The sequence below is a fragment of the Anomaloglossus baeobatrachus genome, chromosome 4 (assembly GCF_048569485.1).
Source record: "Anomaloglossus baeobatrachus isolate aAnoBae1 chromosome 4, aAnoBae1.hap1, whole genome shotgun sequence".
Lineage (NCBI taxonomy): Eukaryota > Metazoa > Chordata > Amphibia > Anura > Aromobatidae > Anomaloglossus > Anomaloglossus baeobatrachus.
Window position 1 is genome coordinate 698,648,896 of NC_134356.1, and position 23,691 is coordinate 698,672,586.

The 23,691-nt window shown below is 56.0% G+C and overlaps 1 protein-coding gene across 1 annotated transcript; it reads right to left on the bottom strand.

The window, feature by feature from the left end:
* On the bottom strand, window positions 1-23,433 carry ZNHIT1 (zinc finger HIT-type containing 1). The gene is made up of 5 exons (XM_075343263.1): window positions 23,325-23,433; window positions 2,769-2,936; window positions 2,529-2,608; window positions 186-355; window positions 1-100 (listed from the first exon to the last, which is right to left on the bottom strand). The coding sequence occupies exons 1-5, from the start codon at window positions 23,344-23,346 to the stop codon at window positions 79-81; spliced, it is 462 nt and encodes a 153-aa protein (XP_075199378.1). The 5' UTR covers window positions 23,347-23,433; the 3' UTR covers window positions 1-78.
* Window positions 23,434-23,691: the final 258 nt, after the last annotated feature.

Here is a 23,691-nt window from a genome sequence, read left to right on the forward strand (position 1 = left end):
TAACAAAACATTGACGTTTATTCACAAATAAAATCTCCGGACACAAATGTTGGTATTTACAGGCGGCTCCTCGCTGCGTCACACCGTCCACTTCAGGCACCTGGGACACAGAGGAGGAAGGGTTAACAAGAGCGGGCGAGGGGGCGGAGCACGGGGGCGGGGCATGGAGGGCGGAGCTTCCTCACCTGGTCTCCTGGTGCGTCCCCAGACACTTCACACAGCAGTACCGCGCCCCGCAGGACACGCAGCAGTAGTGCGAGGTGAAGCCACACACCGAGCAGAAGTGGCGCTGCGGGAAGCCGGAGGGCGGGGAACAGGCGGTCAGGTAATTAGGACCCTCCGAGATACTCAGGTTCTGGAAGACAGGAAAGGTCATCAGGAAAAGGCCCCGCCCCCTGCAGGGTGACACATGCAGCACTGGGGTGACACAGGCAGTACTGGGGTGACAGCTCTGCCCCCTGCAGGGTGACACAGGCAGTACTGGGGTGACTCAGCTCTGCCCCCTGCAGGGTGACACAGGCAGTACTGGGGTGACAGCTCCACCCTCTGCAGGGTGACACAGGCAGTACTGGGGTGACAGCTCCACCCTCTGCAGGATGACAAAGGCAGTACTGGGGTGACAGCTCCGCCCTCTGCAGGGTGACACAGGCAGTACTGGGGTGACAGCTCCGCCCTCTGCAGGGTGACACAGGCAGTACTGGGGTGACAGCTCCGCCCTCTGCAGGGTGACACAGGCAGTACTGGGGTGACCGCTCCGCCCTCTGTAGGGTGACACAGGCAGTACTGGGGTGACAGCTCCACCCTCTGCAGGGTGACACAGGCAGTACTGGGGTGACAGCTCCACCCTCTGCAGGGTGACACAGGCAGTACTGGGGTGACTCAGCTCTGCCCTCTGCAGGGTGACACAGGCAGTACTGGGGTGACAGCTCCGCCCTCTGCAGGGTGACACAGGCAGTACTGGGGTGACTCAGCTCTGCCCTCTGCAGGGTGACACAGGCAGTACTGGGGTGACAGCTCCACCCTCTGCAGGGTGACACAGGCAGTACTGGGGTGACTCAGCTCTGCCCCCTGCAGGGTGACACAGGCAGTACTGGGGTGACAGCTCCACCCTCTGCAGGGTGACACAGGCAGTACTGGGGTGACAGCTCCGCCCTCTGCAGGGTGACACAGGCAGTACTGGGGTGACAGCTCCGCCCTCTGCAGGGTGACACAGGCAGTACTGGGGTGACAGCTCCGCCCTCTGCAGGGTGACACAGGCAGTACTGGGGTGACAGCTCTGCCCCCTGCAGGGTGACACAGGCAGTACTGGGGTGACTCAGCTCTGCCCTCTGCAGGGTGACACAGGCAGTACTGGGGTGACAGTTCCGCCCTCTGCAGGGTGACACAGGCAGCACTGGGGTGACAGCTCCGCCCCCTGCAGGGTGACACAGGCAGTACTGGGGTGACAGCTCCACCCTCTGCAGGGTGACACAGGCAGTACTGGGGTGACAGCTCCACCCTCTGCAGGGTGACACAGGCAGTACTGGGGTGACAGCTCCACCCTCTGCAGGATGACACAGGCAGTACTGGGGTGACAGCTCCGCCCTCTGCAGGGTGACACAGGCAGTACTGGGGTGACAGCTCCGCCCTCTGCAGGGTGACACAGGCAGTACTGGGGTGACAGCTCCGCCCTCTGCAGGGTGACACAGGCAGTACTGGGGTGACCGCTCTGCCCTCTGTAGGGTGACACAGGCAGTACTGGGGTGACAGCTCCACCCTCTGCAGGGTGACACAGGCAGTACTGGGGTGACAGCTCCACCCTCTGCAGGGTGACACAGGCAGTACTGGGGTGACTCAGCTCTGCCCTCTGCAGGGTGACACAGGCAGTACGGGGGTGACTCAGCTCTGCCCCCTGCAGGGTGACACAGGCAGTACTGGGGTGACAGCTCCGCCCTCTGCAGGGTGACACAGGCAGTACTGGGGTGACTCAGCTCTGCCCTCTGCAGGGTGACACAGGCAGTACTGGGGTGACTCAGCTCTGCCCCCTGCAGGGTGACACAGGCAGTACTGGGGTGACTCAGCTCTGCCCCCTGCAGGGTGACACAGGCAGTACTGGGGTGACAGCTCCGCCCTCTGCAGGGTGACACAGGCAGCACTGGGGTGACCGCTCCGCCCTCTGCAGGGTGACACAGGCAGCACTGGGGTGACCGCTCCGCCCTCTGCAGGGTGACACAGGCAGCACTGGGGTGACCGCTCCGCCCTCTGCAGGGTGACACAGGCAGCACTGGGGTGACCGCTCCGCCCTCTGCAGGGTGACACAGGCAGTATTGGGTTGACTCATTTCCGCCCCCTGCAGGGTGACACAGGCAGCACTGGGGTGACCGCTCCACCCTCTGCAAAGTGACACAGGCAGTATTGGGTTGACTCATTTCCGCCCCCTGCAGGGTGACACAGGCAGCACTGGGGTGACCGCTCCGCCCTCTGCAGGGTGACACAGGCAGCACTGGGGTGACAGCTCCGCCCCCTGCAGGGTGACATGTGACCCGCACCTGCTCCTCTAGAAGCGCCTGGAAGTTCTTGCGGAATCGCAGCTTGAAGTGGTCCCCGCGCGTCTTCTTCTTCTTCTTCCCTGTGGATGTAATCACAGCTGTTATTCTGCTTTCTCACCACTGGGTGGCAGCAGCGCTCTCGCTGCTCCTGCGCTTATACTGCAGCCGCCACCCGTCATGTGCGGAGGATGGGAGTTCTCTCCCCTCACCACAGCTATTGTCCTCTGTTATCAGCCTCACCTGTCTCGTGGTCGTCATCGAACTGCGGCAGCCTCTTCAGCTGGGGGAGGTTGGCGTGAGGGTCGTCCTGGAAGTTGTCCTTCTCCAGCGCCTCCAACTGCCGGGTCAAACGCCGCTGCCGCGTGGCCGAGTCCAAGACCCTCCGCTGCGAGGGGTCATTAGAGCGCACTGCGGGGAGGAGGTGCAGTGAGGAATCATATACAGCGGGGAGGAGGTGCAGTGAGCAATCATATACAGCGGGGAGGAGGTGCAGTGAGCAATCATATACAGCGGGGAGGAGGTGCAGTGAGGAATCATATACAGCGGGGAGGAGGTGCAGTGAGGAATCATATACAGCGGGGAGGAGGTGCAGTGAGGAATCATATACAGCGGGGAGGAGGTGCAGTGAGGAATCATATACAGCGGGGAGGAGGTGCAGTGAGGGATCATATACAGCGGGGAGGAGGTGCAGTGAGGATTCATATACAGCGGGGAGGAGGTGCAGTGAGGTATATACAGCGGGGAGGAGGTGCAGTGAGGGATGAGACACGGCGAGAGGGGGTGCAGTGAGGAATCATATACAGCGGGGAGGAGATGCAGTGAGGTATATACAGCGGGGAGGAGGTGCAGTGAGGGATGAGACACGGCAGGGAGGAGGTGCAGTGAGGAATCATATACAGCGGGGAGGAGGTGCAGTGAAGGATGAGACACGGCGGAGAGGAAGTGCAGTGAGGGATTATATACAGCGGGGAGGAGGTGCAGAGAGGGATCATATACAGCGGGGAGGAGGTGCAGAGAGGGATCATATACAGCGGGGAGGAGGTGCAGAGAGGGATCATTTACAGCGGGGAGGAGGTGCAGTGAAGGATCATATACAGCGGGGGGGAGGTGCAGTGAGGGATCATATACAGCGGGGAGGAGGTGCAGAGAGGGATCATATACAGCGGGGAGGAGGTGCAGAGAGGGATCATATACAGCGGGGAGGAGGTGCAGTGAGGGATCATATACAGCGGGGAGGAGGTGCAGTGAGGTATATACAGCGGGGAGGAGGTGCAGTGAGGGATGAGACACGGCGAGAGGGGGTGCAGTGAGGAATCATATACAGCGGGGAGGAGATGCAGTGAGGTATATACAGCGGGGAGGAGGTGCAGTGAGGGATGAGACACGGCAGGGAGGAGGTGCAGTGAGGAATCATATACAGCGGGGAGGAGGTGCAGTGAGGGATGAGACACGGCGGAGAGGAAGTGCAGTGAGGGATTATATACAGCGGGGAGGAGGTGCAGAGAGGGATCATATACAGCGGGGAGGAGGTGCAGAGAGGAATCATATACAGCGGGGAGGAGGTGCACTGAGGGATCATATACAGCGGGGAGGAGGTGCACTGAGGGATCATGTACAGCGGGGAGGAGGTGCAGAGAGGGATCATATACAGCAGGGAGGAGGTGCAGAGAGGGATCATATACAGCGTGGAGGAGGTGCAGAAAGGGATCATATACAGCGGGGAGGAGGTGCAGAGAGGGATCATATACAGCGGGGAGGAGGTGCAGAGAGGGATCATATACAGCGGGGAGGAGGTGCAGAGAAGGATCATATACAGCAGGGAGGAGGTGCAGAGAGGGATCATATACAGCGGGGAGGAGGTGCAGAGAGGGATCATATAAAGCGGGGAGGAGGTGCAGAGAGGGATCATATACAGCGGGGAGGAGGTGCAGTGAGGGATCATATACAGCGGGGAGGAGGTGCAGAGAGGGATCATATACAGCGGGGAGGCGGTGCAGAGAGGGATCATATACAGCGGGGAGAAGGTGCAGTGAGGGATCATATACAGCGGGGAGGAGGTGCAGAGAGGGATCATATACAGCGGGGAGGAGGTGCAGAGAGGGATCATATACAACGGGGAGGAGGTGCAGTGAGGGATCATATACAGCGGGGAGGAGGTGCAGAGAGGGATCATATACAGCGGGGAGGAGGTGCAGAGAGGGATCATATAAAGCGGGGAGGAGGTGCAGAGAGGGATCATATACAGCGGGGAGGCGGTGCAGAGAGGGATCATATACAGCGGGGAGGAGGTGCAGTGAGGGATGATATACAGCGGGGAGGAGGTGCAGAGAGGGATCATATACAGCGGGGAGGAGGTGCAGAGAGGGATCATATACAGCGGGGAGCAGGTGCAGAGAAGGATCATATAGAGCGGGGAGGAGGTGCAGTGAGGAATCATATACAGCGGGGAGGAGGTGCAGTGAGGAATCATATACAGCGGGGCAGAGGTGCAGTGAGGAATCATATACAGCGGGGAGGAGGTGCAGAGAGGGATCATATACAGCGGGGAGCAGGTGCAGAGAAGGATCATATACAGCGGGGAGGAGGTGCAGAAAGGGATCATATACAACGGGGAGGAGGTGCAGAGAGGGATCATATACAACGGGGAGGAGGTGCAAAGAGGGATCATATACAGCGGGGAGGAGGTGCAGAGAGGGATCATATACAGAGGGGAGGAGGTGCAGTGAGTGATCATATACAGCGGGGAGGAGGTGCAGAGAGGGATTATATACAGCGCGGAGGAGGTGCAGAGAGGGATTATACACAGCGGGGAGGAGGTGCAGTGAGGAATCATATACAGCGGAGAGGAGGTGCAGAGAGGGATTATACACAGCGGGGAGGAGGTGCAGTGAGGAATCATATACAGCGGGGAGGAGGTGCAGAGAGGGATCATATACAGAGGGGAGCAGGTGCAGAGAAGGCTCATATACAGCGGGGAGGAGATGCAGTGAAGAATCATATACAGCGGGGAGGAGGTGCAGTGAGGGATGAGACACGGCGGAGAGGAAGTGCAGTGAGGGATTATATACAGCGGAGAGGAGGTGCAGAGAGGGATCATATACAGCGGGGAGGAGGTGCAGAGAGGAATCATATACAGCGGGGAGGAGGTGCACTGAGGGATCATATACAGCGGGGAGGAGGTGCACTGAGGGATCATGTACAGCGGGGAGGAGGTGCAGAGAGGGATCATATACAGCAGGGAGGAGGTGCAGAGAGGGATCATATACAGCGTGGAGGAGGTGCAGAAAGGGATCATATACAGCGGGGAGGAGGTGCAGAGAGGGATCATATACAGCGGGGAGGAGGTGCAGAAAGGGATCATATACAGCGGGGAGGAGGTGCAGAGAAGGATCATATACAGCAGGGAGGAGGTGCAGAGAGGGATCATATACAGCGGGGAGGAGGTGCAGAGAGGGATCATATAAAGCGGGGAGGAGGTGCAGAGAGGGATCATATACAGCGAGGAGGAGGTGCAGTGAGGGATCATATACAGCGGGGAGGAGGTGCAGAGAGGGATCATATACAGCGGGGAGGCGGTGCAGAGAGGGATCATATACAGCGGGGAGAAGGTGCAGTGAGGGATCATATACAGCGGGGAGGAGGTGCAGAGAGGGATCATATACAGCGGGGAGGAGGTGCAGAGAGGGATCATATACAGCGGGGAGGAGGTGCAGTGAGGGATCATATACAGCGGGGAGGAGGTGCAGAGAGGGATCATATACAGCGGGGAGGAGGTGCAGAGAGGGATCATATACAGCGGGGAGGAGGTGCAGAGAGGGATCATATACAGCGGGGAGGCGGTGCAGAGAGGGATCATATACAGCGGGGAGGCGGTGCAGTGAGGGATCATATACAGCGGGGAGGAGGTGCAGAGAGGGATCATATACAGCGGGGAGGAGGTGCAGAGAGGGATCATATACAGCGGGGAGCAGGTGCAGAGAAGGATCATATAAAGCGGGGAGGAGGTGCAGTGAGGAATCATATACAGCGGGGCAGAGGTGCAGTGAGGAATCATATACAGCAGGGAGGAGGTGCAGAGAGGGATCATATACAATGGGGAGGAGGTGCAGAGAGGGATCATATACAACGGGGAGGAGGTGCAGAGAAGGATCATATACAGCGGGGAGGAGGTGCAGAGAGGGATTATATACAGCGGGGAGGAGGTGCAGTGAGGAATCATATACAGCGGGGAGGAGGTGCAGAGAGAGATCATATACAACGGGGAGGAGGTGCAGAGAGGGATCATATACAACGGGGAGGAGGTGCAGAGAGGGATCATATACAGCGGGGAGGAGGTGCAGTGAGGGATCATATACAGCGGGGAGAAGGTGCAGAGAGGGATTATATACAGCGCGGAGGAGGTGCAGAGAGGGATCATATACAGCGGGGAGGAGGTGCAGAGAGGGATCATATACAGCGAGGAGGAGGTGCAGAGAGGGATCATATACAGCGGGGAGGAGGTGCAGTAAGGGATCATATACAGCGGGGAGAAGGTGCAGAGAGGGATTATATACAGCGCGGAGGAGGTGCAGAGAGGGATTATATACAGCGGGGAGGAGGTGCAGAGAGGAATCATATACAGCGGGGAGGAGGTGCAGAGAGGGATCATATACAGCGGGGAGGAGGTGCAGAGAGGAATCATATACAACGGGGAGGAGGTGCAGAGAGGAATCATATACAGCGGGGAGGAGGTGCAGAGAAGGCTCATATACAGCGGGGAGGAGGTGCAGAGAGGAATCATATACAGCGGGGAGGAGGTGCAGAGAGGGATCATATACAGCGGGGAGGAGGTGCAGAGAGGGATCATATACAGCGGGGAGGAGGTGCAGAGAGGAATCATATACAGCGGGGAGGAGGTGCAGAGAGGGATCATATACAGCGGGGAGGAGGTGCAGAGAGGGATCATATACAGCGGGGAGGAGGTGCAGAGAGGGATCATATACAGCGGGGAGGAGGTGCAGAGAGGGATCATATACAGCGGGGAGCAGGTGCAGAGAAGGATCATATACAGCGGGGAGGAGGTGCAGAAAGGGATCATATACAACGGGGAGGAGGTGCAGAGAGGGATCATATACAACGGGGAGGAGGTGCAAAGAGGGATCATATACAGCGGGGAGGAGGTGCAGAGAGGGATCATATACAGAGGGGAGGAGGTGCAGTGAGTGATCATATACAGCGGGGAGGAGGTGCAGAGAGGGATTATATACAGCGCGGAGGAGGTGCAGAGAGGGATTATACACAGCGGGGAGGAGGTGCAGTGAGGAATCATATACAGCGGAGAGGAGGTGCAGAGAGGGATTATACACAGCGGGGAGGAGGTGCAGTGAGGAATCATATACAGCGGGGAGGAGGTGCAGAGAGGGATCATATACAGAGGGGAGCAGGTGCAGAGAAGGCTCATATACAGCGGGGAGGAGATGCAGTGAAGAATCATATACAGCGGGGAGGAGGTGCAGTGAGGGATGAGACACGGCGGAGAGGAAGTGCAGTGAGGGATTATATACAGCGGAGAGGAGGTGCAGAGAGGGATCATATACAGCGGGGAGGAGGTGCAGAGAGGAATCATATACAGCGGGGAGGAGGTGCACTGAGGGATCATATACAGCGGGGAGGAGGTGCACTGAGGGATCATGTACAGCGGGGAGGAGGTGCAGAGAGGGATCATATACAGCAGGGAGGAGGTGCAGAGAGGGATCATATACAGCGTGGAGGAGGTGCAGAAAGGGATCATATACAGCGGGGAGGAGGTGCAGAGAGGGATCATATACAGCGGGGAGGAGGTGCAGAAAGGGATCATATACAGCGGGGAGGAGGTGCAGAGAAGGATCATATACAGCAGGGAGGAGGTGCAGAGAGGGATCATATACAGCGGGGAGGAGGTGCAGAGAGGGATCATATAAAGCGGGGAGGAGGTGCAGAGAGGGATCATATACAGCGAGGAGGAGGTGCAGTGAGGGATCATATACAGCGGGGAGGAGGTGCAGAGAGGGATCATATACAGCGGGGAGGCGGTGCAGAGAGGGATCATATACAGCGGGGAGAAGGTGCAGTGAGGGATCATATACAGCGGGGAGGAGGTGCAGAGAGGGATCATATACAGCGGGGAGGAGGTGCAGAGAGGGATCATATACAGCGGGGAGGAGGTGCAGTGAGGGATCATATACAGCGGGGAGGAGGTGCAGAGAGGGATCATATACAGCGGGGAGGAGGTGCAGAGAGGGATCATATACAGCGGGGAGGAGGTGCAGAGAGGGATCATATACAGCGGGGAGGCGGTGCAGAGAGGGATCATATACAGCGGGGAGGCGGTGCAGTGAGGGATCATATACAGCGGGGAGGAGGTGCAGAGAGGGATCATATACAGCGGGGAGGAGGTGCAGAGAGGGATCATATACAGCGGGGAGCAGGTGCAGAGAAGGATCATATAAAGCGGGGAGGAGGTGCAGTGAGGAATCATATACAGCGGGGCAGAGGTGCAGTGAGGAATCATATACAGCAGGGAGGAGGTGCAGAGAGGGATCATATACAATGGGGAGGAGGTGCAGAGAGGGATCATATACAACGGGGAGGAGGTGCAGAGAGGGATCATATACAGCGGGGAGGAGGTGCAGAGAGGGATTATATACAGCGGGGAGGAGGTGCAGTGAGGAATCATATACAGCGGGGAGGAGGTGCAGAGAGAGATCATATACAACGGGGAGGAGGTGCAGAGAGGGATCATATACAACGGGGAGGAGGTGCAGAGAGGGATCATATACAGCGGGGAGGAGGTGCAGTGAGGGATCATATACAGCGGGGAGAAGGTGCAGAGAGGGATTATATACAGCGCGGAGGAGGTGCAGAGAGGGATCATATACAGCGGGGAGGAGGTGCAGAGAGGGATCATATACAGCGAGGAGGAGGTGCAGAGAGGGATCATATACAGCGGGGAGGAGGTGCAGTAAGGGATCATATACAGCGGGGAGAAGGTGCAGAGAGGGATTATATACAGCGCGGAGGAGGTGCAGAGAGGGATTATATACAGCGGGGAGGAGGTGCAGAGAGGAATCATATACAGCGGGGAGGAGGTGCAGAGAGGGATCATATACAGCGGGGAGGAGGTGCAGAGAGGAATCATATACAACGGGGAGGAGGTGCAGAGAGGAATCATATACAGCGGGGAGGAGGTGCAGAGAAGGCTCATATACAGCGGGGAGGAGGTGCAGAGAGGAATCATATACAGCGGGGAGGAGGTGCAGAGAGGGATCATATACAGCGGGGAGGAGGTGCAGAGAGGGATCATATACAGCGGGGAGGAGGTGCAGAGAGGAATCATATACAGCGGGGAGGAGGTGCAGAGAGGGATCATATACAGCGGGGAGGAGGTGCAGAGAGGGATCATATACAGCGGGGAGGAGGTGCAGAGAGGGATCATATACAGCGGGGAGGAGGTGCAGAGAGGAATCATATACAGCGGGGAGGAGGTGCAGAGAGGGATTATACACAGCGGGGAAGAGGTGCAGAGAGGGATTATATACAGCGGGGAGGAGGTGCAGAGAGGGATTATGTACAGCGGGGAGAAGGTGCAGTGAGGAATCATATACAGCGGGGAGGAGGTGCAGAGAGGGATCATATACAGCGGGGAGCAGGTGCAGAGAAGGCTCATATACAGCGGGGAGGAGGTGCAGTGAGGAATCATATACAGCGGGGAGGAGGTGCAGTGAGGAATCATATAAAGCGGGGAGGAGGTGCAGAGAGGGATCATATACAGTGGGGAGGAGGTGCAGAGAGGGATCATATACAGCGGGGAGGAGGTGCAGAGAGGGATCATATACAGCGGGGAGGAGGTGCAGAGAGGGATTATATACAGCGGGGAGGAGGTGCAGAGAGGGATCATATACAGCGGGGAGGCGGTGCAGAGAGGGATCATATACAGCGGGGAGGCGGTGCAGAGAGGGATCATATACAGCGGGGAGGCGGTGCAGAGAGGGATCATATACAGCGGGGAGGCGGTGCAGAGAGGGATCATATACAGCGGGGAGAAGGTGCAGTGAGGGATCATATACAGCGGGGAGGAGGTGCAGAGAAAGATCATATACAGCGGGGAGGAGGTGCAGAGAGGGATCATACACAGCGGAGAGGGGGTGCAGAGAGGGATCATATACAGCGGGGAGGAGGTGCAGTGAGGGATCATATACAGCGGGGAGGAGGTGCAGAGAGGGATCATATACAGCGGGGAGGAGGTGCAGAGAGGGATCATATACAGCGGGGAGGAGGTGCAGAGAGGGATCATATATAGCGGGGAGGCGGTGCAGAAAGGGATCATATACAGCGGGGAGGAGGTGCAGTGAGGGATCATATACAGCGGGGAGGAGGTGCAGAGAGGGATCATATACAGCGGGGAGGAGGTGCAGAGAGGGATCATATACAGCGGGTAGCAGGTGCAGAGAAGGATCATATAGAGCGGGGAGGAGGTGCAGTGAGGAATCATATACAGCGGGGCAGAGGTGCAGTGAGGAATCATATACAGCGGGGAGAAGGTGCAGAGAGGGATCATATACAATGGGGAGGAGGTGCAGTGAGGGATCATATACAGCGAGGAGGAGGTGCAGAGAGGGATCATATACAGCGGGGAGGAGGTGCAGAGAGGGATCATATACAGCGGGGAGGAGGTGCAGAGAGGAATCATATACAACGGGGAGGAGGTGCAGAGAGGAATCATATACAGCGGGGAGGAGGTGCAGAGAGGGATCATATACAGCGGGGAGGCGGTGCAGAGAGGGATGATATACAGCGGGGAGGAGGTGCAGTGAGGAATCATATACAGCGGGGAGGAGGAGCAGTGAGGAATAATATACAGCGCGGAGGAGGTGCAGAGAGGGATTATATACAGCGGGGAGGAGGTGCAGTGAGGAATCATATACAGCGGGGAGGAGGTGCAGTGAGGGATTATATACAGCGGGGAGGAGCTGCAGAGAGGGATCATATACAGCGGGGAGGAGGTGCAGAGAAAGATCATATACAGCGGGGAGGAGGTGCAGAGAGGGATCATATACAGCGGGGAGGAGGTGCAAAGAGGGATCATATACAACGGGGAGGAGTGCAGAGAGAGATCATATACAACGGGGAGGAGGTGCAGTGAGGGATCATATACAGCGGGGAGGAGGTGGAGAGAGGGATCATATACAGCGGGGAGGAGGTGCAGAGAGGGATCATATACAGCGGGGAGGCGGTGCAGAGAGGGATCATATACAGCGGGGAGAAGGTGCAGTGAGGGATCATATACAGCGGGGAGGAGGTGCAGAGAGGGATCATATACAGCGGGGAGGAGGTGCAGAGAGGAATCATATACAGCGGGGAGGAGGTGCAGTGAGGGATTATATACAGCGGGGAGGAGGTGCAGAGAGGGATCATATACAGCGGGGAGGAGGTGCAGAGAGGGATCATATACAGCGGGGAGGAGGTGCAGAGAGGGATCATATACAGCGGGGAGGAGGTGCAGAGAGGGATCATATACAACGGGGAGCAGTGCAGAGAGAGATCATATACAACGGGGAGGAGGTGCAGAGAGGGATCATATACAGCGGGGAGGAGGTGCAGAGAGGGATCATATACAACGGGGAGGAGGTGCAGAGAGGGATCATATACAACGGGGAGGAGGTGCAGAGAGGGATCATATACAACGGGGAGGAGGTGCAGAGAGGGATCATATACAGCGGGGAGGAGGTGCAGAGAGGGATCATATACAGCGGGGAGGAGGTGCAGAGAGGGATCATATACAGCGGGGAGGAGGTGCAGTGAGTGATCATATACAGCGGGGAGGAGGTGCAGAGAGGGATTATATACAGCACGGAGGAGGTGCAGAGAGGGATTATACACAGCGGGGAGGAGGTGCAGTGAACAATCATATACAACGGGGAGGAGGTGCAGAGAGGGATTATACACAGCGGGGAAGAGGTGCAGAGAGGGATTATATACAGCGGGGAGGAGGTGCAGTGAGGAATCATATACAGCGGGGAGGAGGTGCAGAGGGGGATTATATACAGCGGGGAGAAGGTGCAGTGAGGAATCATATACAGCAGGGAGGAGGTGCAGAGAGGGATCATATACAGAGGGGAGGAGGTGCAGTGAGGAATCATATACAGCAGGGAGGAGGTGCAGAGAGGGATCATATACAGCGGGGAGCAGGTGCAGAGAAGGCTCATATACAGCGGGGAGGAGGTGCAGTTAAAAATCATATACAGCGGGGAGGAGGTGCAGTGAGGAATCATATACAGCGGGGAGGAGGTGCAGAGAGGGATTATATACAGCGGGGAGAAGGTGCAGAGAGGGATCATATACAATGGGGAGGAGGTGCAGTGAGGGATCATATACAGCGGGGAGAAGGTGCAGAGAGGGATCATATACAACGGGGAGGAGTGCAGAGAAGGATCATATACAACGGGGAGGAGGTGCAGAAAGGGATCATATACAACGGGGAGGAGGTGCAAAGAGGGATTATATACAGCGAGGAGGAGGTGCAGAGAGGGATTATATACAGCGGGGAGGAGGTGCAGAGAGGGATTATATACAGCGAGGAGGAGGTGCAGAGAGGGATTATATACAGCGGGGAGGAGGTGCAGAGAGGGATCATATACAACGGGGAGGAGGTGCAGAGAGGGATTATATAGAGCGAGGAGGAGGTGCAGAGAGGGATTATATACAGCGGGGAGGAGGTGCAGAGAGGGATTATATACAGCGGGGAGGAGGTACAGAGAGGGATCATATACAACGGGGAGGAGGTGCAGAGAGGGATCATATACAGCGGGGAGGAGGTGCAGAGAGGGATCATATACAACGGGGAGGAGGGCAGAGAGGGATCATATACAACGGGGAGGAGGTGCAGAGAGGGATCATATACAACGGGGAGGAGGTGCAGAGAGGGATCATATACAACGGGGAGGAGGTGCAGAGAGGGATCATATACAGCGGGGAGGAGGTGCAGAGAGGGATCATATACAGCGAGGAGGAGGTGCAGAGAGGGATCATATACAGCGAGGAGGAGGTGCAGAGAGGGATTATATACAGCGCGGAGGAGGTGCAGAGAGGGATCATATACAGAGGGGAGGAGGTGCAGTGAGGAATCATATACAACAGGGAGGAGGTGCAGAGAGGGATCATATACAGCGGGGAGGAGGTGCAGAGAGGGATCATATACAGCGGGGAGGAGGTGCAGAGAGGGATTATATACAGCGCGGAGGAGGTGCAGAGAGGGATCATATACAGCGGGGAGGAGGTGCAGTGAGGAATCATATACAGCGGGGGGGAGGAGCAGTGAGGAATAATATACAGCGGGGAGGAGGTGCAGTGAGGAATCATATACAGCGGGGAGGAGGAGCAGTGAGGAATAATATACAGCGGGGAGGAGGTGCAGTGAGGGATCATATACAGCGGGGAGGAGGTGCAGTGAGGGATTATATACAGCGGGGAGGAGGTGCAGAGAGGGATTATATACAGCGGGGAGGAGGTGCAGAGAGGGATTATATACAGCGGGGAGGAGGTGCAGAGAGGAATCATATACAGCGGGGAGGAGGTGCAGAGAGGGATCATATACAGCGGGGAGGAGGTGCAGAGAGGGATTATATACAGCGGGGAGGAGGTGCAGTGAGGAATAATATACAGCGGGGAGGAGGTGCAGAGAGGGATCATATACAGCGGGGAGGAGGTGCAGAGAGGAATCATATACAGCGGGGAGGAGGTGCAGAGAGGGATTATACACAGCGGGGAGGAGGTGCAGAGAGGGATTATATACAGCGGGGAGGAGGTGCAGAGAGGGATTATATACAGCGGGGAGAAGGTGCAGTGAGGAATCATATACAGCGGGGAGGAGGTGCAGAGGGGGATCATATACAGCGGGGAGCAGGTGCAGAGAAGGCTCATATACAGCGGGGAGGAGGTGCAGTGAGGAATCATATACAGCGGGGAGGAGGTGCAGTGAGGAATCATATAAAGCGGGGAGGAGGTGCAGAGAGGGATCATATACAGTGGGGAGGAGGTGCAGAGAGGGATCATATACAGCGGGGAGGAGGTGCAGAGAGGGATCATATACAGCGGGGAGGAGGTGCAGAGAGGGATCATATACAGCGGGGAGGCGGTGCAGAGAGGGATCATATACAGCGGGGAGGCGGTGCAGAGAGGGATCATATACAGCGGGGAGAAGGTGCAGTGAGGGATCATATACAGCGGGGAGGAGGTGCAGAGAAAGATCATATACAGCGGGGAGGAGGTGCAGAGAGGGATCATACACAGCGGAGAGGGGGTGCAGAGAAAGATCATATACAGCGGGGAGGAGGTGCAGTGAGGGATCATATACAGCGGGGAGGAGGTGCAGAGAGGGATCATATACAGCGGGGAGGAGGTGCAGAGAGGGATCATATACAGCGGGGAGGAGGTGCAGAGAGGGATCATATATAGCGGGGAGGCGGTGCAGAGAGGGATCATATACAGCGGGGAGGAGGTGCAGTGAGGGATCATATACAGCGGGGAGGAGGTGCAGAGAGGGATCATATACAGCGGGGAGGAGGTGCAGAGAGGGATCATATACAGCGGGTAGCAGGTGCAGAGAAGGATCATATAGAGCGGGGAGGAGGTGCAGTGAGGAATCATATACAGCGGGGCAGAGGTGCAGTGAGGAATCATATACAGCGGGGAGGAGGTGCAGAGAGGGATCATATACAGCGGGGAGGAGGTGCAGAGAGGGATCATATACAGCGGGGAGGAGGTGCAGAGAGGAATCATATACAACGGGGAGGAGGTACAGAGAGGAATCATATACAGCGGGGAGGAGGTGCAGAGAGGGATCATATACAGCGGGGAGGAGGTGCAGTGAGGAATCATATACAGCGGGGAGGAGGAGCAGTGAGGAATAATATACAGCGCGGAGGAGGTGCAGAGAGGGATTATATACAGCGGGGAGGAGGTGCAGTGAGGAATCATATACAGCGGGGAGGAGGTGCAGTGAGGGATTATATACAGCGGGGAGGAGCTGCAGAGAGGGATCATATACAGCAGGGAGGAGGTGCAGAGAAAGATCATATACAGCGGAGAGGAGGTGCAGAGAGGGATCATATACAGCGGGGAGGAGGTGCAAAGAGGGATCATATACAACGGGGAGGAGTGCAGAGAGAGATCATATACAACGGGGAGGAGGTGCAGAGAGCGATCATATACAACGGGGAGGAGGTGCAGAGAGGGATCATATACAACGGGGAGGAGGTGCAGAGAGGGATCATATACAGCGGGGAGGAGGTGCAGTGAGTGATCATATACAGCGGGGAGGAGGTGCAGAGAGGGATTATATACTGCGGGGAGGAGGTGCAGAGAGGGATTATATACAGCGGGGAGGAGGTGCAGTGAGGAATCATATACAGCGGGGAGGAGGTGCAGTGAGGAATCATACAGCGGGGAGGAGGTGCAGAGAGGGATTATACACAGCGGGGAGGAGGTGCAGAGAGGGATTATATACAGCGGGGAGGAGGTGCAGAGAGGGATTATATACAGCGGGGAGAAGGTGCAGTGAGGAATCATATACAGCGGGGAGGAGGTGCAGAGAGGGATCATATACAGCGGGGAGCAGGTGCAGAGAAGGCTCATATACAGCGGGGAGGAGGTGCAGTGAGGAATCATATACAGCGGGGAGGAGGTGCAGTGAGGAATCATATACAGCGGGGAGGAGGTGCAGTGAGGAATCATATACAGCGGGGAGGAGGTGGAGAGAGGGATCATATACAGCGGGGAGGAGGTGCAGAGAGGGATCATATACAGCGGGGAGAAGGTGCAGAGAGGGATCATATACAGCGGGGAGGAGGTGGAGAGAGGGATCATATACAGCGGGGAGGAGGTGCAGAGAGGGATCATATACAGCGGGGAGGCGGTGCAGAGAGGGATCATATACAGCGGGGAGAAGGTGCAGTGAGGGATCATATACAGCGGGGAGGAGGTGCAGAGAGGGATCATATACAGCGGGGAGGAGGTGCAGAGAGGGATCATATACAGCGGGGAGCAGGTGCAGAGAAGGATCATATACAGCGGGGAGGAGGTGCAGTGAGGAATCATATACAGCGGGGAGGAGGTGCAGTGAGGAATCATATACAGCGGGGAGGAGGTGCAGAGAAGGCTCATATACAGCGGGGAGGAGGTGCAGAGAGGAATCATACAGCGGGGAGGAGGTGCAGAGAGGGATCATATACAGCGGGGAGGAGGTGCAGAGAGGGATCATATACAGCGGGGAGGAGGTGCAGAGAGGGATCATATACAGCGGGGAGGAGGTGCAGAGAGGGATCATATACAGCGGGGAGGAGGTGCAGTGAGGAATCATATACAGCGGGGAGGAGGTGCAGAGAAGGCTCATATACAGCGGGGAGGAGGTGCAGAGAGGGATCATATACAGCGGGGAGGAGGTGCAGAGAGGGATCATATACAGCGGGGAGGAGGTGCAGAGAGGGATCATATACAGCGGGGAGGAGGTGCAGAGAGGGATCATATACAGCGGGGAGGAGGTGCAGAGAGGAATCATATACAACGGGGAGGAGGTGCAGAGAGGAATCATATACAGCGGGGAGGAGGTGCAGAGAGGGATCATATACAGCGGGGAGGAGGTGCAGAGAGGGATTATATACAGCGGGGAGGAGGTGCAGTAAGGAATAATATACAGCGGGGAGGAGGTGCAGTGAGGAATCATATACAGCGGGGAGGAGGTGCAGTGAGGGATTATATACAGCGGGGAGGAGGTGCAGAGAGGGATCATATACAGCGGGGAGGAGGTGCAGAGAGGGATCATATACAGCGGGGAGGAGGTGCAGAGAGGGATCATATACAGCGGGGAGGAGGTGCAGAGAGGGATCATATACAATGGGGAGGAGTGCAGAGAGAGATCATATACAACGGGGAGGAGGTGCAGAGAGGGATCATATACAACGGGGAGGAGGTGCAGAGAGGGATCATATACAACGGGGAGGAGGTGCAGAGAGGGATCATATACAACGGGGAGGAGGTGCAGAGAGGGATCATATACAGCGGGGAGGAGGTGCAGAGAGGGATCATATACAGCGGGGAGGAGGTGCAGAGAGGGATCATATACAGCGGGGAGGAGGTGCAGTGAGTGATCATATACAGCGGGGAGGAGGTGCAGAGAGGGATTATATACAGCGCGGAGGAGGTGCAGAGAGGGATTATACACAGCGGGGAGGAGGTGCAGTGAACAATCATATACAGCGGGGAGGAGGTGCAGAGAGGGATTATACACAGCGGGGAGGAGGTGCAGAGAGGGATTATATACAGCGGGGAGGAGGTGCAGAGAGGGATTATATACAGCGGGGAGAAGGTGCAGTGAGGAATCATATACAGCAGGGAGGAGGTCCAGAGAGGGATCATATACAGCGGGGAGGAGGTGCAGAGAGGGATCATATACAGCGGGGAGGAGGTGCAGTGAAAAATCATATACAGCGGGGAGGAGGTGCAGTGAGGAATCATATACAGTGGGGAGGAGGTGCAGAGAGGGATCATATACAGCGGGGAGGAGGTGCAGAGAGGGATCATATACAGCGGGGAGAAGGTGCAGTGAGGGATCATATACAGCGGGGAGGAGGTGCAGAGAGGGATCATATACAGCGGGGAGGAGGTGCAGAGAGGGATCATATACAGCGGGGAGGAGGTGCAGTGAGGGATCATATACAGCGGGGAGGAGGTGCAGTGAGGGATCATATACAGCGGGGAGGAGGTGCAGAGAGGGATCATATACAGCGGGGAGGAGGTGCAGTGAGGGATCATATACAGCGGGGAGGAGGTGCAGAGAGGGATCATATACAGCGGGGAGGCGGTGCAGAGAGGGATCATATACAGCGGGGAGGAGGTGCAGTGAGGGATCATATACAGCGGGGAGGAGGTGCAGAGAGGGATCATATACAGCGGGGAGGCGGTGCAGAGAGGGATCATATACAGCGAGGAGGAGGTGCAGTGAGGGATCATATACAGCGGGGAGGAGGTGCAGAGAGGGATCATATACAGCGGGGAGGAGGTGCAGAGAGGGATCATATACAGCGGGGAGGAGGTGCAGTGAGGAATCATATACAGCGGGGCAGAGGTGCAGTGAGGAATCATATACAGCGGGGAGGAGGTGCAGAGAGGGATCATATACAGCGGGGAGAAGGTGCAGAGAGGGATTATATACAGCGGGGAGCAGGTGCAGAGAAGGATCATATAGAGCGGGGAGGAGGTGCAGTGAGGAATCATATACAGCGGGGCAGAGGTGCAGTGAGGAATCATATACAGCGGGGAGGAGGTGCAGAGAGGGATCATATACAGCGGGGAGAAGGTGCAGAGAGGGATTATATACAGCGCGGAGAAGGTGCAGAGAGAGATTATATACAGCGGGGAGGAGGTGCAGACAGGGATTATATACAGCGGGGAGGAGGTGCAATGAGGGATCATATACAGCGGGGAGGAGGTGCAGAGAAGGATTATATACAGCGGGGAGGAGGTGCAGTGAGGGATCATATACAGCGGGGAGGAGGTGCAGAGAAGGATTATATACAGCGGGGAGGAGGTGCAGTGAGGGATCATATACAGCGGGGAGGAGGTGCAGAGAGGGATCATATACAGCGGGGCGGAGGTGCAGAGAGGGATCATATACAGCGGGGAGGCGGTGTAGAGAGGGATCATATACAGCGGGGAGGAGGTGCAGTGAGGGATCATATACAGCGGGGAGGAGGTGCAGAGAGGGATCATATACAGCGGGGAGAAGGTGCAGAGAGGGATCATATACAGCGGGGAGGAGGTGCAGAGAGGGATCATATACAGCGGGGAGGAGGTGCAGAGAGGAATTATATACAACGGGGAGGAGGTGCAGAGAGGAATCATATACAGCGGGGAGGAGGTGCAGAGAGGGATCATATACAGCGGAGAGGAGGTGCAGAGAGGGATCATATACAGCGGGGAGGAGGTGCAGTGAGGGATAATATACAGCGGGGAGGAGGTGCAGTGAGGGATCATATACAGCGGGGAGGAGGTGCAGAGAGGGATTATATACAGCGGGGAGGAGGTGCAGTGAGGAATCATATACAGCGGAGAGGAGGTGCAGAGAGGGATCATATACAGCGGGGAGGAGGTGCAGTGAGGGATAATATACAGCGGGGAGGAGGTGCAGTGAGGGATCATATACAGCGGGGAGGAGGTGCAGAGAGGGATCATATACAGCGGGGAGGAGGTGCAGAGAGGGATCATATACAGCGGGGAGTAGGTGCAGAGAGGGATCATATACAGCGGGGAGGAGGTGCAGAGAGGGATCATATACAGCGGGGAGGAGGTGCAGAGAGGAATTATATACAACGGGGAGGAGGTGCAGAGAGGGATCATATACAGCGAGGAGGAGGTGCAGTGAGGAATCATATACAGCGGAGAGGAGGTGCAGAGAGGGATCATATACAGCGGGGAGGAGGTGCAGTGAGGGATAATATACAGCGGGGAGGAGGTGCAGTGAGGGATCATATACAGCGGGGAGGAGGTGCAGAGAGGGATTATATACAGCGGGGAGGAGGTGCAGTGAGGGATCATATACAGCGGGGAGTAGGTGCAGAGAGGGATCATATACAGCGGGGAGGCGGTGCAGAGAGGGATCATATACAGCGGGGAGGCGGTGCAGTGAGGGATAATATACAGCGGGGAGGAGGTGCAGTGAGGGATCATATACAGCGGGGAGGAGGTGCAGAGAGGGATCATATACAGCGGGGAGGAGGTGCAGTGAGGGATCATATACAGCGGGGAGGAGGTGCAGTGAGGGATCATATACAGCGGGGAGGAGGTGCAGAGAGGGATCATATACAGCGGGGAGGAGGTGCAGAGAGGGATCATATACAGCGGGGAGGAGGTGCAGAGAGGGATCATATACAGCGGGGAGGAGGTGCAGAGAGGGATCATATACAACGGGGAGGAGGTGCAGAGAGGGATCATATACAGCGGGGAGGAGGTGCAGAGAGGGATCATATACAGCGGGGAGGAGGTGCAGAGAGGGATTATATACAGCGGGGAGGAGGTGCAGAGAGGGATTATATACAGCGGGGAGGAGGTGCAGTGAGGGATCATATACAGCGGGGAGGAGGTGCAGTGAGGGATCATATACAGCGGGGAGGAGGTGCAGAGAGGGATCATATACAGCGGGGAGGAGGTGCAGAGAGGGATCATATACAGCGGGGAGGAGGTGCAGAGAGGGATCATATACAGCGGGGAGGAGGTGCAGAGAGGGATTATATACAGCGGGGAGGAGGTGCAGAGAGGGATTATATACAGCGGGGAGGAGGTGCAGAGAGGGATTATATACAGCGGGGAGGAGGTGCAGAGAGGGATTATATACAGCGGGGAGGAGGTGCAGAGAGGGATTATATACAGCGGGGAGGAGGTGCAGTGAGGGATTATATACAGCGGGGAGGAGGTGCAGAGAGGGATTATATACAGCGGGAGGAGGTGCAGAGAGGGATTCTATACAGCGGGGAGGAGGTGCAGTGAGGGATCATATACAGCGGGGAGGAGGTGCAGTGAGGGATTATATACAGCGGGGAGGAGGCGCAGAGAGGGATTATATACAGCGGGGAGGAGGTGCAGAGAGGGATTATATACAGCGGGGAGGAGGTGCAAAGAGGGATTATATACAGCGGGGAGGAGGTGCAGTGAGGGATCATATACAGCGGGGAGGAGGTGCAGAGAGGGATTATATACAGCGGGGAGGAGGTGCAGAGAGGGATTATATACAGCGGGGAGGAGGTGTAGAGAGGCATGGGATACGGCAGGGAGGAAGTAGAATGCGGTATGAGACACAAAGGGGAGAAATCAAGGAAGAAAAATATCCAGCGCGGTCCAAATTCTCGTATAAAAAATCATCTTTATTGTTTAATCCTTAAAAGTAGGAGTTTACAGGCAGTCAGCAAAAATACATGGATGTTAATAGGACCCCACAAAGCTACGCGTTTCGACGTGAGTCTTAATCATGCTTCTCTCTTTTTTGTCTACAAAGGGGAGAAGGTACAGCAAGGGATGAGACACGGCGGGGAAGAAGTACAGTGCCGGATGGGATACCGCAGGGGTGAGGTACAGTGCGAGATGAGACACGGCGCGGAGGAAGTACAGAGAGGAATGGAATGGGGGGGAGGAGGTACAGAGAGGGATGAGATACAGCAGACCGGAGGTACAGTATGGGATGGGATACGGCAGGGGTGAGGTACAGAACAGTACCACGCCTCAGAGGATGAGATCCACGGCTCAGCAGACAGTATCACACAGGAGAGCATTAGATACACGGCTCAGCAGACAGTATCACACAGGAGAGGATTATATACACGGCTCAGCAAACAGTATCACACAGGATAGGATTAGATACACAGCTCAGCAGACAGTATCACACAGGAGAGGATTATATACACGGCTCAGCAAACAGTATCACACAGGATAGGATTAGATACACAGCTCAGCAGACAGTATCACACAGGATAGGATTAGATACACAGCTCAGCAGACAGTATCACACAGGAGAGGATTAGATACACAGCTCAGCAGACAGTATCACACAGGATAGGATTAGATACACAGCTCAGCAGACAGTATCACACAGGATAGGATTAGATACACAGCTCAGCAGACAGTATCACACAGGAGAGGATTAGATACACAGCTCAGCAGACAGTATCACACAGGAGAGGATTAGATACACAGCTCAGCAGACAGTGTCACACAGGATATGATTAGATACACAGCTCAGCAGACAGTATCACACAGGATAGGATTAGATACACAGCTCAGCAGACAGTATCACACAGGAGAGGATTAGATACACAGCTCAGCAGACAGTATCACACAGGAGAGGATTAGATACACAGCTCAGCAGACAATATCACACAGGAGGGGATTAGATACACAGCTCAGCAGACAGTATCACACAGGAGGGGATTAGATACACAGCTCAGCAGGCAGTATCACACAGGAGAGGATTAGATACACAGCTCAGCAGACAGTATCACACAGGAGAGGATTAGATACACAGCTCAGCAGACAGTATCACACTGGAGAGGATTAGATACACGGCTCAGAAGACAGTATCACACAGGAGAGGATTAGATACACAGCTCAGCAGACAGTATCACACAGGAGAGGATTAGATACACAGCTCAGCAGACAGTATCACACAGGAGAGGATTAGATACACGGCTCAGAAGACAGTATCACACAGGAGAGGATTAGATACACAGCTCAGCAGACAGTATCACACAGGAGAGGATTAGATACACAGCTCAGCAGACAGTATCACACAGGAGAGGATTAGATACACGGCTCAGCAGACAGTATCACACAGGAGAGGATTAGATACACGGCTCAGCAGGCAGTATCACACAGGAGAGGATTAGATACACAGCTCTGCAGACAGTATCACACAGGAGAGGATTAGATACACAGCTCAGCAGACAGGATCACACAGGAGAGGATTAGATACACGGCTCAGCAGACAGTATCACACAGGATAGGATTAGATACACAGCTCTGCAGACAGTATCACACAGGAGAGGATTAGATACACAGCTCAGCAGAACATGAACGCTGTACTGCTCTGTGCAGAGTATCGCACGTCACGTGCTTAGATACAGCAGTGATCACGTGACAGTGCAGTGACCTCTGACCCCGGGCGCTCTCCGTCACACACAGGACATGTCCCCGGTGCTGTGCAGTCAGGGCTCCTCCCGCTGCCGGTACCGGCCTCACCTGACAGTTTTTTCTCCAGCATGCCGGTTGTGGATTCCTAAAGCCTCCGTTCAGACCGAACTACGCGTGCGCGAAGAGGGAGACGCAGGAATGCAGCTGCGCATGCTCAGAAAGGACCAACCAAAGACCATACAACGCATGCGTGTCACAGAGACTAACTTTCCAGCGCTGTCTGTGTGCGGCTCCACCACCAGAGGGCAGCAGACACCGCGCGCACCTCCTGCTCCCGGGTCTACCAGAATATGGAAACCTCCGCAGTGACAGAGACTCCGTACAGCGGGGAGCCAGCCAATCACAACTCCCGGCGCCCGACCAATCACCACGTGCCTTTTATCCCACCAATCATAAGTTGTCAGTTATTTATCCT

What these genes read in the sequence shown, in the direction of transcription:
- ZNHIT1 (XM_075343263.1), bottom strand. Translation starts at nt 23,346, where the DNA reads ATGCTGGAGAAAAAACTGTCAG. An exon ending in CGATGACGACCACGAGACAG is followed by an intron (nt 2,609 to 2,768) that starts GTGAGGCTGATA and finishes TTACATCCACAG; the next exon opens with GGAAGAAGAAGAAGAAGACG. An exon ending in AGGCGCTTCTAGAGGAGCAG is followed by an intron (nt 356 to 2,528) that starts GTGCGGGTCACA and finishes CCTGTCTTCCAG; the next exon opens with AACCTGAGTATCTCGGAGGG.